The sequence below is a fragment of the Spironucleus salmonicida genome, chromosome 6 (genome assembly GCF_000497125.1).
Source record: "Spironucleus salmonicida strain ATCC 50377 chromosome 6, whole genome shotgun sequence".
Classification (NCBI taxonomy): Eukaryota; Fornicata; order Diplomonadida; family Hexamitidae; genus Spironucleus; species Spironucleus salmonicida.
Window position 1 is genome coordinate 44,635 of NC_090601.1, and position 16,234 is coordinate 60,868.

The 16,234-nt window shown below is 29.2% G+C and overlaps 9 protein-coding genes across 9 annotated transcripts; 5 read left to right on the plus strand and 4 right to left on the minus strand. All coding sequences in view use genetic code 6, as the record gives it.

Moving 5' to 3' along the window:
* Nucleotides 1-1,444: 1,444 nt before the first annotated feature.
* SS50377_25610 (uncharacterized protein) lies at nucleotides 1,445-4,210 on the plus strand (the record flags this gene model as incomplete). Its single annotated transcript, XM_067909442.1, has 1 exon — nucleotides 1,445-4,210. The coding sequence occupies one exon, from the start codon at nucleotides 1,445-1,447 to the stop codon at nucleotides 4,208-4,210; it is 2,766 nt and encodes a 921-aa protein (XP_067762198.1).
* Nucleotides 4,211-4,612: 402 nt separating this feature from the next.
* Nucleotides 4,613-6,037, plus strand: SS50377_25611 (Amino acid transporter family protein; the record flags this gene model as incomplete). The annotated part of the gene is made up of 1 exon (XM_067909443.1): nucleotides 4,613-6,037. The coding sequence occupies one exon, from the start codon at nucleotides 4,613-4,615 to the stop codon at nucleotides 6,035-6,037; it is 1,425 nt and encodes a 474-aa protein (XP_067762199.1).
* Nucleotides 6,038-6,274: 237 nt separating this feature from the next.
* On the plus strand, nucleotides 6,275-8,755 carry SS50377_25612 (uncharacterized protein; the record flags this gene model as incomplete). Its single annotated transcript, XM_067909444.1, has 1 exon — nucleotides 6,275-8,755. One exon carries the CDS (start codon nucleotides 6,275-6,277, stop codon nucleotides 8,753-8,755), a length of 2,481 nt encoding a protein of 826 aa, XP_067762200.1.
* A 299-nt stretch (nucleotides 8,756-9,054) lies between these two features.
* On the plus strand, nucleotides 9,055-9,621 carry SS50377_25613 (Transmembrane domain-containing protein; the record flags this gene model as incomplete). Its single annotated transcript, XM_067909445.1, has 1 exon — nucleotides 9,055-9,621. One exon carries the CDS (start codon nucleotides 9,055-9,057, stop codon nucleotides 9,619-9,621), a length of 567 nt encoding a protein of 188 aa, XP_067762201.1.
* Nucleotides 9,622-9,632: 11 nt separating this feature from the next.
* On the minus strand, nucleotides 9,633-9,929 carry SS50377_25614 (Dynein light chain roadblock-type 2; the record flags this gene model as incomplete). Its single annotated transcript, XM_067909446.1, has 1 exon — nucleotides 9,633-9,929. One exon carries the CDS (start codon nucleotides 9,927-9,929, stop codon nucleotides 9,633-9,635), a length of 297 nt encoding a protein of 98 aa, XP_067762202.1.
* Nucleotides 9,930-9,990: 61 nt separating this feature from the next.
* SS50377_25615 (uncharacterized protein) lies at nucleotides 9,991-10,257 on the minus strand (the record flags this gene model as incomplete). The annotated part of the gene is made up of 1 exon (XM_067909447.1): nucleotides 9,991-10,257. The coding sequence occupies one exon, from the start codon at nucleotides 10,255-10,257 to the stop codon at nucleotides 9,991-9,993; it is 267 nt and encodes an 88-aa protein (XP_067762203.1).
* Nucleotides 10,258-11,208: 951 nt separating this feature from the next.
* SS50377_25616 (Leucyl-tRNA synthetase) lies at nucleotides 11,209-14,373 on the minus strand (the record flags this gene model as incomplete). Its single annotated transcript, XM_067909448.1, has 1 exon — nucleotides 11,209-14,373. The coding sequence occupies one exon, from the start codon at nucleotides 14,371-14,373 to the stop codon at nucleotides 11,209-11,211; it is 3,165 nt and encodes a 1,054-aa protein (XP_067762204.1).
* A 282-nt stretch (nucleotides 14,374-14,655) lies between these two features.
* Nucleotides 14,656-14,997, plus strand: SS50377_25617 (uncharacterized protein; the record flags this gene model as incomplete). The annotated part of the gene is made up of 1 exon (XM_067909449.1): nucleotides 14,656-14,997. One exon carries the CDS (start codon nucleotides 14,656-14,658, stop codon nucleotides 14,995-14,997), a length of 342 nt encoding a protein of 113 aa, XP_067762205.1.
* Nucleotides 14,998-15,012: 15 nt separating this feature from the next.
* On the minus strand, nucleotides 15,013-16,230 carry SS50377_25618 (Recombination factor protein RarA; the record flags this gene model as incomplete). Its single annotated transcript, XM_067909450.1, has 1 exon — nucleotides 15,013-16,230. The coding sequence occupies one exon, from the start codon at nucleotides 16,228-16,230 to the stop codon at nucleotides 15,013-15,015; it is 1,218 nt and encodes a 405-aa protein (XP_067762206.1).
* Nucleotides 16,231-16,234: the final 4 nt, after the last annotated feature.

Genomic DNA, 16,234 nt, shown 5'->3' on the forward strand with positions numbered 1-16,234 from the left:
AATAATTTTTAATTCTTTTGATCTTTATGCTTATATATTTACTATTTATGATAATTACTTGCTACTATAAACCATCATAATTTTTCTGTAATTTCTAGAAAATAATAAAGTGTTTTTGATATAAATTAATATGAATATAATATCCGTGTAAATTATCAATATGTATGATATTATTATATATGACATAACGGATTATACTATTAAAATATTTATAGTAATCATTTACTACAATTTTTTTAATAAAAGTGCAACTTAAGTAAGAACTTATATCACTATTCTATTGTCTTTCCACATACATAAATTAGTTCATAAAATTAATGATAAATTTTAAATAATGTTGTTGAAGAAATACAAATTATTATATCATTTCGTAGAACTTTTTGTATTTATTTTTTAATTTCTATATAAATATAATCTTATTATTAGCATCAATATTGCTAAATTTTATATATAGTAATATGAATTGATAGTGTTTTATATATGTAATTCGTATCATTTAATTAATATTATCATCATACTTAAAAGGTAACCAATTTAATAAAAATATGTATTTACACAAATAAATAACTTTAGTTATTAGAAATTTTTATAAATAATTGGTGATATTATTACTAATTATTATTATTAACAATTTTTAGTGATAGATTGTTTTATTTTTCAAAAAAAAGTAATCTTTCTTTGAAACTTAATGCTAAATATTATTAGTAAATTCAAAAAAACGTACAATCATTCATATAACAAAATATGTTCTTATTTATTTATTTATTTTGCATACGATAAACTATGAAATTAAAACTTTTTAGAATCCATATTAACTTGAAAACCAAGAAGCAAAATGGCTGTTAACTTCTACATGTTAATTATTAGTGTAGATAATAATTTGTTCGCATTATAATATAATTTTAAGCATTGGCGAAAGATCATATTTACTCTACGATAACATCGAAATTTTATATCTCCATTTTATCATTTACTCTATAAAGTCATAATTTATTGTACTACATTGCTTGAAATTAATATTTATTATATATAAATGTAATTAAGATTATAAAGTAAATGATGATATGTGAATATTAAATCTGATTTTTTAGTTAATGAATAGTTTAACTTATTGTAAGGATATTCTAAAACTATCATAAAATATACTCTATTATCTTAAAATATTATACCTAATTTAAAACGTTATATTTTAATAAATAGTAATATACATATTAAAACAGTTTAATATTATTTATATTATATTTACTATATTTAAATAAATAATTCATTCATGTTCTTCTAAATTAATAATCCCAACACATAAATCACGTAAATATAATGAAATAAACAGCTAAGCGCACCATGTCAATAATACAAGCAAACATCACAGTAAATCATTTTATCCCAAAAATTTATATTATTATTTAATTTATATAATATTATTTATATTTAGCCTTTCCGCATAATGACAACTTTCAACATCCTAGTAGGCTTTGACACGAAATCTGCAAATTTTAAAGCATCCGCATCGCACATTATGACGAAAGCGATAATTGTCGTAGACGAGGACCTTTACTACGAGTCAGGATCCGTCATGACCGCGGTCACGAACACGCAGTCTGTCATCGAGTTTCCGTTCCAAATGTTAAAGCCGAACCCGGTTTTGACTCTGCAGTTCACGCTTTTGGAGCTAACGGACAACCAGCTGGTCCAGAAACATATCATATACTTTCACGCTACCTCGCAGTTCCAGTTCGTTCCAGACCGCCAGATGATTGAGTTCAGGTCCGGCAAAACAGTGATCATGACGGAGTGCCTGGTCTCGAACTACGAGTTTGACGCTATGACGTGCCTGCCGATTTGCGAGCTGAACTACTAGGACTTCAAAATGCCGCTTTCCGGATGCCAGTTTAGCACGCATTTTGCGATTGAGGTGCAGACAGAAAATATGAAATTTGTGAAGCATTTGGGGTCGATTCAGGGTGATTTGGGCAAGATTATGATACCTTTTGCTAAAGAATTCATCATAAAGCTCGTTTACATAATGAACCTGTACGGCGTGCAGCATGTGGTGACTTTGGCCAATTCAAAGGTTATGAACTCGCAGGCGTTGATAAAAGGGGCCCTATTTGAGATTAGCGACGTTGATTGTAATTTTGACTCCTAACTTTTCGCTTTAATTGACGTGTTATGTTTGATCATTTCGCAAGGCGTTGAGGAGTTTAAAGGGCATAATGATAATAAAATTAAAGTTTATGAGAATATTAAGCCTGGGTTTTTATAAAGATATGTTTTGTTCAAGAATCCGAAACTATTGGACATAAATTACCCTCGTTTCAACTAGTTGCCACTTTTAGACTATTCTGAAAGCAAAAAAATTTAAAAAATACTATAAAATGAACAAGAATTTGTTGATGATTTGGTCGGATTAGCTGCTAATTACGAGCAATTTAAGCTAAATCTATCGATTTTTTTTGTGATTTAAACATTCCCGACGCAAGAAAAATCACAAGAAGTAAACTATACTGATCTGTGTGCAGTTACCAAAAGTGTTGGTTTTGCTGCAGTAAAAATAAAGAGGTAGGCAGTTGATTTTGGATTTACCCTCATTCATAACAAAGTAATTAACTTGTTTAGTTGTATTTAAAATTTTGATATCGGAACAGGAAATTTGGCAATATGCAAAGTATAAGACAATAAATAATTTACTTAAATAATGCATAGAGCTAATTATAATTCTGTGATGAAATTTTTGGTGAACAATGCAAAATCCTTTGTAGCAGCATCAGGAAAAGGTATCAATGTTCATACTATTAGTTATGAGTTAAATTAACCTTATACTATTAAGAATATAATGTTCACAAAATCGTAAATTGAGAATAACGCAAAACAATCGTTGCCATTTTTGTAGTAATAAATTTCACTAAATGCCTGTTTACGTTTATATGTCTAAGATTTAATTTATTGTGAAAAGAATAAACTTACAGCCCCCTCAATGCCCGAAGAATCAATATTAGGTGATGAATAAAATGGATCTTAAACTGCTAGAGGTTCTGTATTAGATGACTCACGATAGTCAGTTATTCGAGGATCTCTCAGCTCGAGAGTTTCATTTGCATAAAGGCAGTTTAATGTACGTTAATTTGATCCAAGAAAGTATATTGACTACTTTGGTTCAAAGGTTAGATCAACACAGTTTTGCAATGAACTCTTGAAGACTACAAAAACTCTGAAATAGTTTATTGCAGAAGAGAAGGATAGACTTTAAATCGAGGAAGATAAGCGCAAAGCTAAAGAGGAGATTAAACGTTAAGAATTGGAGAAAAAGCGTTAAGAAGAAGAGGAGCTTGCTAGATTAGAAGACGAACGTCTTCGTAAGCTTGAAGAAGAACGATTGGAGCTCGAGCGATTATAGCAAGAAGAAGCAGAGAGACTTCGTTTGTAAGAAGAACAATTAGCAGAAGAAGCTAGATTGGCAGAAGCTGAACGAGTAAGATAACTAGAGCAACTAAAACTCATGTAACTAAAGCACAGAATGGGAAAAGGTAATGGTCGATCACCTCGAAAAACTCATAGACCCGGCATGCCAGTGTTATCTAAAGCAACTGCAAATGTTCATAGAGAAGTAAAAATTGACGAGTCTTTGATCCAACTAAAGCTAGCAAATTCACATAAAATCGACGAGAAGAATCGCTAAATTGCAATTTTAGTGCAGCAAAATTAGTAGAAATTGCAACAAATTGAGCTAGAATTCGAGGAACAGATGATGTAAATGTAAAGCAAACTGTAACTAGCTAAAAAGAATTAAAACTACGCAATAAAAAGAATTGTGAATTAGTAAATGATGGAAATTGAAGATTACGAGAAAGAAGAAGAAGAATTCTTACTGTAATAAATCAGGATGCGAGAACAACTCGAAAAAGAGCATAATGATGAGATGGATCGCGTCGATTTACAATTTATTAATGATTGCGAAAATGATGAGAAAGATTTTATCGATCGTAAAATTAAGCGAGAAAAAGACATCACTGGATAGTTTAACGATAAGATGGCATTTAAGGAGAGTATAAGAGCTAAATATTTAGAGGATCAAAAACTATATGAAAAAGTGGCTAAAACTGCGTCTTAGGGCACTTAAAGAGGCGTTGTTTAGGACGAAGTTTAAGGCGAAAAAGTAGAAATATAAAACTAAACTGCATAGCTAGAGAAATTGGTTGCTCCTAAGTAGTGATGATGGAATATATACTAGAATGAGAATATTGATTTTAAATGTTAAAGAACCAGTTATTTATTGGGTATTAATGATCAGCCGAAGAAAACACTTAAATAATAATGTAAATAAGTTTAATAAGATGCCTAACAAATGAGGAAATCCATTTATTATTATACTTATTATTGAAGATTATTAATCGTTATTTTATTAAGTTTAGTATTTCAACTATAATCGTCTTTATTTAACATACATATTGCTTTTCAGAGAAAATCATTTATTAAAGTTTTTAAATATATTTACTAATTTATGAGAACAAATGGTTTTAATATGTATAAATAATTCTTTAATTTTTAAATATTTTCATATTTTGTTACAATTAGTTCTTATAAATAATATTAACATTAAATATTGATTCACAAAATGAAGATAAAACTTCCACTTTCTGTTCAGATTTCATTCACATTTCTTAACTGCTGTTTTGGGTCTGGACTATTAGCAATACCACAAATTGCTATTAAAATAGGTATCGTCTATTTTATATTATTTAATATCATTGCTGCATTGTTTTCAGGTTTCTGCTTTGTATTTATCATAAAACAACAAGAAGTAAATAAATGCAGATATAAAACTTTAACAAATATGATATCTGCTCATTATGGTAAATATTGGATATTTATGTTAGATCTCAGTATTATTTTTTGTTTGCTTCCAGTAAGTTACATAGCCGTATCAGCTGATTCTATAGCTGATGCATTTAGTACACTTTTTGGCCTTACTATGCTTAAAGAAAAAGGTTGGAAAATTGGGTTAAAATTTATTTGTACGCTCTGTATAATGTACCCTTTAACATTGCTAAAAACCATTAAACTGCTTAATTTTATTTCCAGCTTTTGTATTATTTTCGTGTTTTTCACAGTATTTTATGTCCTAATTTAATTTATTATCTGGTAATCTACCGGTAATATTTTAGGTTAACCTCATTCATAGCCAAGATTATAAGTCATGCCCTTAAATAATGACTATTTTACGGTGTTTAGCTTTATATGCATGTTTATGTCTTTATATTCCATGTCAGCAACAATTCCATGCATTATGAGAGAATATGTTCATGATTTCGGTCTTACTGTTGAATAAACTGTGAAAGAAATAAAGCGAGCCGTGTTTTATATAACAATTCCAATTGCATTTACAGTTTATACTGGATTTGGCTTAGTTGGTGTGTTATTATTTAATTCGCATTGCGAAATGGATTAGAGCAATAATTAAATAGATTATGGATGTTTTTCAATATAATCTAATGTATTGCTCGCCTTTACGGGTGACATATCGGCAACTGTAATAGAATTGTTATTTTCTTTGGTAGTCTTTGTTTCTTTCCCATGCATGCTTTATCCTATAAGAAAATCTATAGCTGATTTTTTTAAAATCGATGCCAATGTGAATACAAAGAAAGGATATTTAAAATTTAATCTTATTGGTTTTATAGTTACTATAATCTGCCTTATTATCTGCTCATTTTTAAATGGGATTGATGAAATTCAAAGCTTTACTGCTAACCTTTTAGGTATTGTTTTATACGGCTTAAGTGGTGTTATGCTATGGTACAAAATCGGTAGAACACCAATTCATTAAATTAACGTCATAGATGATGCAGAATAGGTATTACTTGACGAAGGTTAAGGAGAATATTCATAGAACCAAGAATAGCCTTTAATAGAAGAATAAATTGTTATATAACCTTAAATTAAAAAGACCCGAACTGTTATATTTTGGATAGCTGTTGTAATATTAATAAGTTTGAACTGTTTAGCTTTAGGGAGCTAGGTCTATGGTTGGGTTCGTTGAATGAATTTTCTTTAAATGTAATAAAATTATGTATGCTGATGTATTATTGAATAAAATGAATAAAGTCTTATTATTATTAAAGATATATTATAAATAATTGAAAATCATTATAAATTTTGTCGCCAGTGATGTCCGACGGTAATTCTGTTAATCATTCATGGAAAGACGCAATAAAATTAATTTCATATTTATTTTTATATTATCATATTTTATATATAAATGTATGATAAACTAAAAATGTATTCGGCTATTTGCAAATTTAATACTTAAAAAGCTATTAATAAAAATGGTTCAACTGATTATTAATTTTAAGTTTTAATTCACACATCAGAGAGTTCTTTCTATAGCTCTTAAGTTTATTAGTTAACTTCAATTCAGAGCGTCGGGACGTTAGAGTTTTAATTTTAATGTTAAGTTTACAACCCGATTGTGGTTGCCAGACTAACCTTAATTGATCTTTAAGATGGAGTTTATTATCATAAACAGTAAAATCATTTCTTGCAAAATACTTAAATTTCTCTATAAAAACGTGATTTATAGTCGATTATCGTACAGAATGGGAAATAACAGGTATAATTAGATTTTGTTATCTCTGAGTTGTAATTGTCAAAGTATTTCTAAATTCCGTACTGTTAATTAAACTCTCCTAATCTTTATTTATTCTAAATAAAGTCTTCTATCTGGTAGTTTTTGGCAATCGAAATATAAGCAGGAATTATGTTTTTAACTTCAAATCTAGGTGATAGATAAGGTAATTTATCTGATTTTATAATACCTTTAGTAGATGAAATTTTAATTAAATTAATTCTTCGGTTTAATTTTGATGGTAAAATTCACAAAGTAACAATATTTACATCAAAATTAAAAATCACAAAACCATACGTAAAATAATCACTATTCAACATTAATGATATTGATCCTAAATTTTCTAAACATTTTTATGCTATGATAGATAACATGGTTTTTAGTTATACTTAGAAAAAATAATAGTTTAAAACAATAGAAGGTGTAGTTTTATATTCTAATATATTTGCTAACTCATTGGGTTTTTTATCACGTTATGTATACGAACGCAATAATTCAATAGTCGAGTAAAACCTTAAATATTTTTAATGCTAATAACCAGCAATGAAAACAGAAAATCCTAAGCTTCTAAAGCAATTTACAATTGAGTATAATGCAATTGAATCGTTAGATACGAGCAAATATCCATTTGATATATGGAATACTACAGCAACATTTGTTTTACAGACTGTTACTCCAGAATAAAAATCTTCAGAATAAGGTTTTAAAGATTTAGTCGACCAATATGATTCAGCTTGTGCCGCTGGATTCTATTTTGTTAAACCAGGAGTCCGTTTATGTTTTGTTAGCCCAAGCAAGTTTGAACTTAATTTTTAAAATTTTGACATCGGAACTGGTAATCTTGCACTTGGTAATATTCAAGATTAACCTATCTTATACTCACATTATGATAATTAACAATCTCTTTTAAAACTTTTAACTATTAATGGGAAAAGTCTGGTCCAACTTACTAAAAAAGGAGTTAATTTATTTGTAATTTTTTACTAAGATGGGATATATATTGAAGAAGAATATAGATTTACATCCTAAGAAATTAAATCTGCATTAATAAATAAATAATTTTTTATAGAAAGAATTCTGAATGATGAGGTATCATTTAGACTTTATATTCATGACAAATTGTGTTTATAATAAAATAATCTCTATCCGTAGGAGTTCAATCCTTAAATTATAGAATAATAAATTCTATATAACATGAATTAAGATATAATTAAATCATATTATCGTGATGGATCTAAGCTTACTACACTACAACCGCCTATTTAAACGATTTAGCATACTTACGTCGCATAAAAAAAATTACGTGATGATTTTTTGGCGGAATAAGCACGAATAGCTGCATATAATGCTAAGAAGTTAGCTGAGAAGCTAGAACGGGAAAGGATTCAACAGGAGCTTGAATAGAAATTAGAAGCCGAACGACTAGATATATTAGCATCCTAGTAAGCGGAAGCGTAAAGATTAATCAATGAGGAGGAAGCCAGAATCAAGGAAGAGGTTAGGATTGAGGAAGAAAAACGCCAAGAATAGGATAAAGCTCGTCTTTTGCTAAAACTTCGCTTAAAGAACAAATAAATAAATACCCAACCAAAATCACTCAATCATAATTAAACTTTAAATATTAGGTAAGTATAAACCGCATAAATTTCACCTGATAAACGGATGTATGAACTAGCATAATTAAGTTAAAAAGCTGACTAAAAGCGAGCTCTTAGGGCTGTAAGTGTGATGCAAAGTGAGCTTAAAAGAAGAAATGTATAAATGTCATAGTTTGAACGGCAGAAATCTGTCATATAGAACCAAATTAAAAATACTCTTTCTTAGCAATTTACCTAGGCAATAAGTATGACTTAGGACTAAGAAAAATTATAAGAATTTTTGATCAAAGTAGCGTCATAAACTGAAATGGCAAAGATCGAGATGGAAATCGAACGTGGGTTAATGCTAGAAAGATTTTAAAAGATTGAATAAAACATGTTTAAAATTGCTGAATCGGATGAAGATAATCATATTAAGACTGCAGGTTATGAAGTTGTATAAGCAGTCGCAGAGGACATGCAGGATAAGTTACTTCAAATGCGACCAAAAATTAAGAATGAGTGGTAAAGTTTAGGAGAAGCTTTGCTTGAGTGAGTTATATTTTACATTATATTTTTAATATTTTCTATTCTAAAATTCGGAAAAATATTAATTAAAAGTGTTTGACATTAGATTGCGTTATTAAGTTGTTCTATTAATTTTATAATAGCTAGTTATTTAATCTGAAATTTATATGAAAGTATGCATTTTTAATTAATTGTACAATTCTCAAAATAGTGGGAAATATACTTTATTATCATATTAATTCATATTGTCAGAAACTATGAAACTAGAAATATGTATGGTATTTTATTAATTATATATTATTACACAATTACTTATTTTCCTTCAGAATGATTTATCTATTAGCAATCACAGGATGTTTCATAGGATTCAAGGATCTTATTATATATTAATACTCTATAAGTATAACAGTTATACCAAATGTATCACGTGATTGTCCTATTTAAAAATATACTAACGTCAGATATCAATTAACGGATATTAACGACGAGGAAGCAAGAATAAATATTATTATTCCATACTAACATATGCCAGTATCAGCATAAATGCATTCTGTTAACTTGATTCCAGCATAATTTAAAATTGTGGCATATTATCTTAAAATTGAAGAGGAATTATAATTAATACTTCCTGAGTCTAAGAATTTATATTAAGTTGTTACTATATTTATCGCTATACCGATATTTATTCTAGTTTTGCTTATTATTGCAATTGTATTTAAGCGTGTTACATTTAAGGCTAGGCTGCGAAAATTTATAAATTCATAAATTGATAGAATTCAATATTCATAATTATAAACATATGAAGACTCCGCTGAAACTATTATTGATGAGAATTAGAGAACCGCTCTCAAACATCCGGGGAAGCTAGTTAATAGTTATTTAACATGTCTGTGATTTTTATTTTTTCACTCTTGGTCAGTTACGGAACAAACAGTTACAACGAAATATTTACCTTATGGCACAATATTAATTTCTTTATTCATTGACCCAATGCGAGCATATTAAAGTTCATTAACTGGATCAACGTCACGAATTGAAGAACATGCAAGCATTCCTAATGGTAATACCAACTTAGCATAACGTGAAGTATCAGCATCTTATTCAAAACTTGAATGTAAAACGTTACCGTCATCTTGCAGTATAAGAACTCCATCAACAGATTCATGAGAAGAAATACGCTTGATAGTTGCAAAAATATCCATATTTGCGGAACGAAATTACGGTAATATAATTATATATACGTAATTACATAATAGGTAGAAATCAGATATTTGAACTTAACTTTCTAAGTTCCGCAAGCTTTTCGCTAAAATTCCATGATATATTAGATTTATATCTACTTTGGCCTTTTTCTGTCGGTAATTATTTTGATCTAAGAGAGATAGGTAAAACTAAAGTTTCCCTAATTTAGTTAATCTCTTTTTATGTGTACTCTTTTACGTATCGTTGCTCATATACTCTTGATTTAGGTCTACGATCTGATAAAGGTTCTCTTAATTCATTTTTTAAAAACTATTAGGCTGACTTCATTAAAAAACATTATAAATATACTATTATATAATCATTATATAATCCAAGTCTAAGTTTAAATTTCTAAAACATTTACTCCAAAATTAGAAAAGATTTTACCCTACCAACAATGCAATGCAAAAAGACATAAATTTGTCTCCTCAACATTAGTTTCGTTAATTATATTATCTAAATAATTTTTTAGTTTTATTTCGAACTATTTACTCCATTTATTCAAGAAATAATACCCTAGAGAAGATGTAGAAACTGTTTTATATTGTAGGATATTAAACTTTTCTAGAAAAGTGTCATTCCTAAGTGTTAATTACTCAACATACGCAAATTACTTTACAAACAGTTCGAAAAATATTTTATTATGCTAAATAAAATTATAAATTTTTAAATTTGTTGGAGTTACATTATTCAATATCGGTAAATATTTTTCATTTTTTATTATAAACCTGTCAATGAGTGAAATATTTATAAAACGTTAATTTTATTCCAATGATTACTTTAAAATATAAATGTAGTAATCGTTCTCTATTTGTAACTATTTTTAATTTAGCAAATGTGAATTTTGATAAAGTTTGCTGTTTAAATACTCTATTTTATCTTAAACAAATTTAATTAAAGTTGGGTACAATGCTAATTCATAAATTAATGTAGGTACGACTGTTTCGGCCCCATTTTATCTAACAATGATTTTATCCTTCTATAATCCAGTAATTTATTATTTCTGATATTCTATTTTATTCTCAAGCTCTTGCTGTATTTTAAAAGCTTACTTATTTTTTCGTATATCTAACTTAAGTTCGGCGTTAATTTTTCTTTATTTAAAATAATATTACTTAATTTCGTAAGCTGAAAGTAAATTTTACGTTAAATATCCAATATAAGTCTCGTATTCCCAATCTACAATATTCATTTTTAATAAAAATAAAAAATTAATAATACTATATAAATAAAATTATATCATTCAAAGAAGATAATAGGTCTGCCTGGTGCTGCTGCACTGCATTTTTCAGCAGGCATAGGCCCTTCACCAATGATATAGACTTCAACCACATCTAGTTACAAACTTGACTTAATCATAAATTGATATTCTAAATAGGTAACCTTTTCATCATAAGGCATTTTAGTAACCAAGGCATCCGCTCCTTCAATTTTGTAAAGGCCAATCATATCTGCGATGAATTTCATAAGTCTTTTACTATCCTTAGCCTCCATACCTAACTTTTCCATAGCATGAACTCTGCACAAACCAGCAGCACTCTTTTCTAAGATTCCATCCTCTAAATCTCTTAAAAAGTCACAAACACCAGCTTGCCAATTTTCAAATTCAGTAGCAACATATATAACTCCCTTTTTCGGTTTTTGAGGTATATCTTTAGATCCTTTTTTCGGTTTTAACGAGTCCTACCAACGAATTTTCAATCTGTTTATGCTAGCACATATCGAAGTATAAATCTTTATATATTTAGAAGTAGACCTTGCCAACTCAGCTAAATTATCTTAAATTGGCGATTTCATGATTGACTTAGGGTTTTTGAGCTAAGCTTACCAAATTTCTTCAGCTGTATGGGGTATAACAACTGATATTAATTTTGCTTATAATTCCAAAAACTAAACTGAAAATTTTCTAATTGGTTTTAAGTTTTAATAGTCACATGACTAAATATAAAGTTCACGAATCTTATTCATTTCGCCGAAGCAAGCAAGCATACCATCTCTAAAACGACATCTTTCGAAATAACAATCAGCTTTAGATGCTGCATCAAACATTTATGCTTAAAATACATGATCCGAGGTTACAGTGTTATCTCTATTTTCGCTTATATCAAGTAGATTTTAGCTAGCCTTGAGCAACTAAGTAATTTTCAAAATAGCTTGGTCTGCAGTTTCGGTCTTGAAATTAGCATCATCGCCTGCATCTCCCGCATCGGCTAGTGCAAACCTAACTCCGTCTGGAGTATACTTTATAATGGCTTCTTCTGCGGTTAAGAAGTTTCCAGATGATTTAGACATTTTCTCATCATTTAACAGCAAATGACCGTTTGCACGTATACCTAATGGCCATTTTGTAACATCATCCCAAATTGCTACATGAGTATAAATAAAGAATGTTAAATGGTTATTTACTAAATCTTTACCAGAACAACGTAGGTTAACTGGATAAAAATAAAGGAATGATGCACGCATTTCTTCTACCAAATCTTTAAATGGTGTTAATGTATCAGGGCATATTTTAGTTAAATCGAAAATATAGTCAAAGAATTCGTCATTGATAAGATTTTATGGAATTGGACAAGATGAAGCATCTAAACTATCATTTTATAATATGTGTGCTATAGTATAATATGCATTATAAATCGTGGAGTCAGATAATGATTCTATAATGTATTTTTCATCCCATGGGATTTTAGTACCTAACCCAAATGTTCTAGATACTGCCCATTGCTTGAGCCAATCTAATACACGCTCAAATTATTTTCTAATTTCATCCGAAAATGTGTCAAGGCTTGCTAGAGCCTTTTAAGCCTTTTATTTCCACACTTCTTCACCATAGTCAAGGTACCATTACTCGGTTAAAGCCACAACGCATTCACAGCCAGATCTCGACATTATGATAGATTCAGGTTCAGCGTAAAGATATGCTAATCCTTCTTTAATCAAAAGATCTCTACATAATATTTTACAGTCTTAAACTTTTTTGCCAGAAAAAGGTCCTGCAATCATGATTCCTTCATAAAATCCTTGCTTGTAACATATATCTTTGATTTCTTTAAGCTTTTCCTTATCATGTTACGATTTAACTCCTCTCTCTATGCATAATTTTCTGGCTGCGCCTACACCAATTTCAGGGATTTCTATAATATCTATGATCTCAATATTTTTAACCAGGTTGATATCAATATTATACTTCTCCACCACACCATCATTATTGTTAATAATATCCATAAATGCAGCATAGTCATCAGGAGCATCAGATGGGACGGAAGTAACAACACCAGTACCTTTATCCATTAAAATTGTTAATAGAGGTAACACAGGTATTTAACTAAGAGGTGTAAGAGGTGCTTTTACCAAACAATTAATAAGTTCTTAACCTAAAATTTGGCAGACAACATCAGTTTCTCCTATTGGCTTACCATTATTTTAATGTTAGTATGCCATATTTTATCCAGCATGTTAACCTGATACTATCACTTTGTTTTCCTCAATTCTATATAAGTAATATTCACCATCTGGTTTAACCCAAACATTAGTTTAGCCACACATTGTTTCTGGGCGCAATGTAGCACAAGGTAAATATATTTTATCATTTTCATTAACTAAATCATAAATTTTAGCATTATTCGTTTCGTTCTTTAATAACTCAGTTAATACAATTGTATACTCTTGAGATTAAACACCTTCTCCACTGGCTCTGTCATGATCCAAACAGGGTTATTAATCAATTGGTGACCAAATTGTAAATCTCTCACCAAATTTAATAAAGCCTTTTCGTTTGAGAGTGTTAAACTGCCATCTAATAAACTTATCATAACATGGATTTTTATCACTGGTATAAAAGTTTCTTCTCCAATCAATCCTACCACCAAATTACATCATGTCTTATTTACAAATAGGAGGGAAATAGTCAACCCAATAGTAAGGATCTATAAAATTAGGTATTTCCTATTCTGGAATACCTAAATCTTTTAATATATCATACTATGATTTTCCTGAAGCTTTAGAAACAGCTTTAGATTTTTTACTTCTAAATTATCCTACCACTATATCTTTTTCAATTAGTTATGAATTAATTTATTAAGCAATATCAATGTCTTTATCATTGTTTTTGTTCTTTAATTCATTTTCTAACTTCTTAGCTGCTCCACAAATAGGTTATCCGGTTACATGGAAAGCAAAAGGGAACAATACATTTTCTCCTTTAATTGTATGGTATCCGGCTGCAAAATCACATTTTGAAGCAGTAAATAAATGGCCTAAGTGAAGCTTACCATTCATATATGGATATGGAAAAGTTACCATATACTTTTTACGATCATCTGGTGTAGCCTCGAATAATTTTTCAGCTTCCCATTCAGCCTAATATTTATTACAAATTTATTATAGAATATTTCTTGCTTCCATTTAAGATAAGGAGGGGAATGGAATGAAAGCAAAATATATTAATATTATATAGTAAAAATACTACCATAGTTTTTACTTATAATGATATTATTATATTATTAATATGCCCTAATATTAGATTTACAAATTGTAATTCTAACATTCCTTTATTTAAATTTAATTATATTATTTCATAATTTTAGATTATTTAATTTTGTAATTAAGATTAATATGTAGGTATTGATATAATACTAAACAATAATATATTAATCCGCTCCAATTGTGTCCCTTCCATAATTTCTAATGAGATCACAAAATTAAACTATATCCCGTCAGAAGTTCTAGGTACAAAACAATGCACCAATATTTAACTCCTAGCCTTAACCTATTATAAGTTCTGTCTCCTCCGTGCCATTACGTTTTCCTACTGCGAACTAACTAGCACCTGTATAGTTTTTTGACGAAGAGCCAATGTTACTAGGCCTTCATAAGCCTAATGTATAATATGCCAAATCAATTCACTTTGAAATTTCAGAATAAGACTCTGGCCTTTAAACATCTAAGGGATTCAACAGCTTCTCAGAGATGAGTTATGTCTCAGAATGTAGCGCATTTTAATTAATATAATAGTTAGAAGTGGAGTGATTTGCGGTTTTTATATCACCATTCTTTGTCAATAAAAAATTTAACCTTTTAAACATCCTCATGCAAAGGAGAATCAATAATTTAGCCACCCACGTCATGCGAGTAAATATAATTTTATCCAGCTTTACTTTCTCTATACCCTGGACGTGGGCGCATTAACTCTTAATTTTAATTCTTTTCCAAATAGTCCATTACATTTTATAAAGCATAATAACTAGAGTTAGATTTTGATGCTCGTGCAAGATAACATACTACTTCAGCTATTAAAAGTTGTCCTTCAGAGTCACCTACAATATGTAATCCTTATGCTGCCGATACAGCTAATGGTAATGCAGCAACATCAGCGAGACCTATGTCCTCAGCTGCGATTACAATTAATCTTCTTGATACTTTTATTAAAGGTTCTTCACACTTAATTAAAACTCCAAGAAAATAAATAGCCCCATCAATATCACTGCAACGAATGGATTTTTAAAGACCTGAATGAGCTTCATAAACCAAGGAAGATGAAACTACTGTATGGGAACAAAACTTTAACGCTGTTTTTACTGAATCTATTGTGATCTAACCGTTAACTATAGAATTTTATAATACCTACAATGCCTTGCGAAAGTCTCCAGCCGTTTCTCGAGCAATTAATGCTAGTGCTTCGGGATCTGCTTATTAGTGAATTGTCAGATTCTAATCTAAAGGCTGAAGTTAATTAAGACATTTACATATGAGTATTAGGATATCTCTAGCTAATGGTTATTTAAGCTCAATCTATAGCATTCTTGATCGTAAACCTGATATAATTTAGTGGATTGATGACTCAGTAGTGGCTGCAATAAGTGTAATTTTTTATTACTCTACCAATGACAAAAATATGATTTATTAAGTAGATGATAACGCATGAAATTCATCCACAAATATTATTAAATGACCACTCTAACTAATTTGTTTAGTAATAATATCATCAATAACTCCCTTTGAAAATTTTCCAGATGCAATCTCAATAAAATTTAAATGCTTTCCAAAAATTTTATTAGTACTACCAAAAATTTTAACATAAGCTCTTGCCAATGATGTTTTTCCTGACCCTGGAGGTCCATTTAATATAATTGATGGTGGGAAAGAGATATTTTTGAAAAGCTAGAACAACTTTCCTTGTTTGTTATCAAATAATTCTGGATCGCCTATGAAATCTGTTAAATAAACGGGGCGCATCAATTCAGAAAATATCGTTTATGCCATTCTG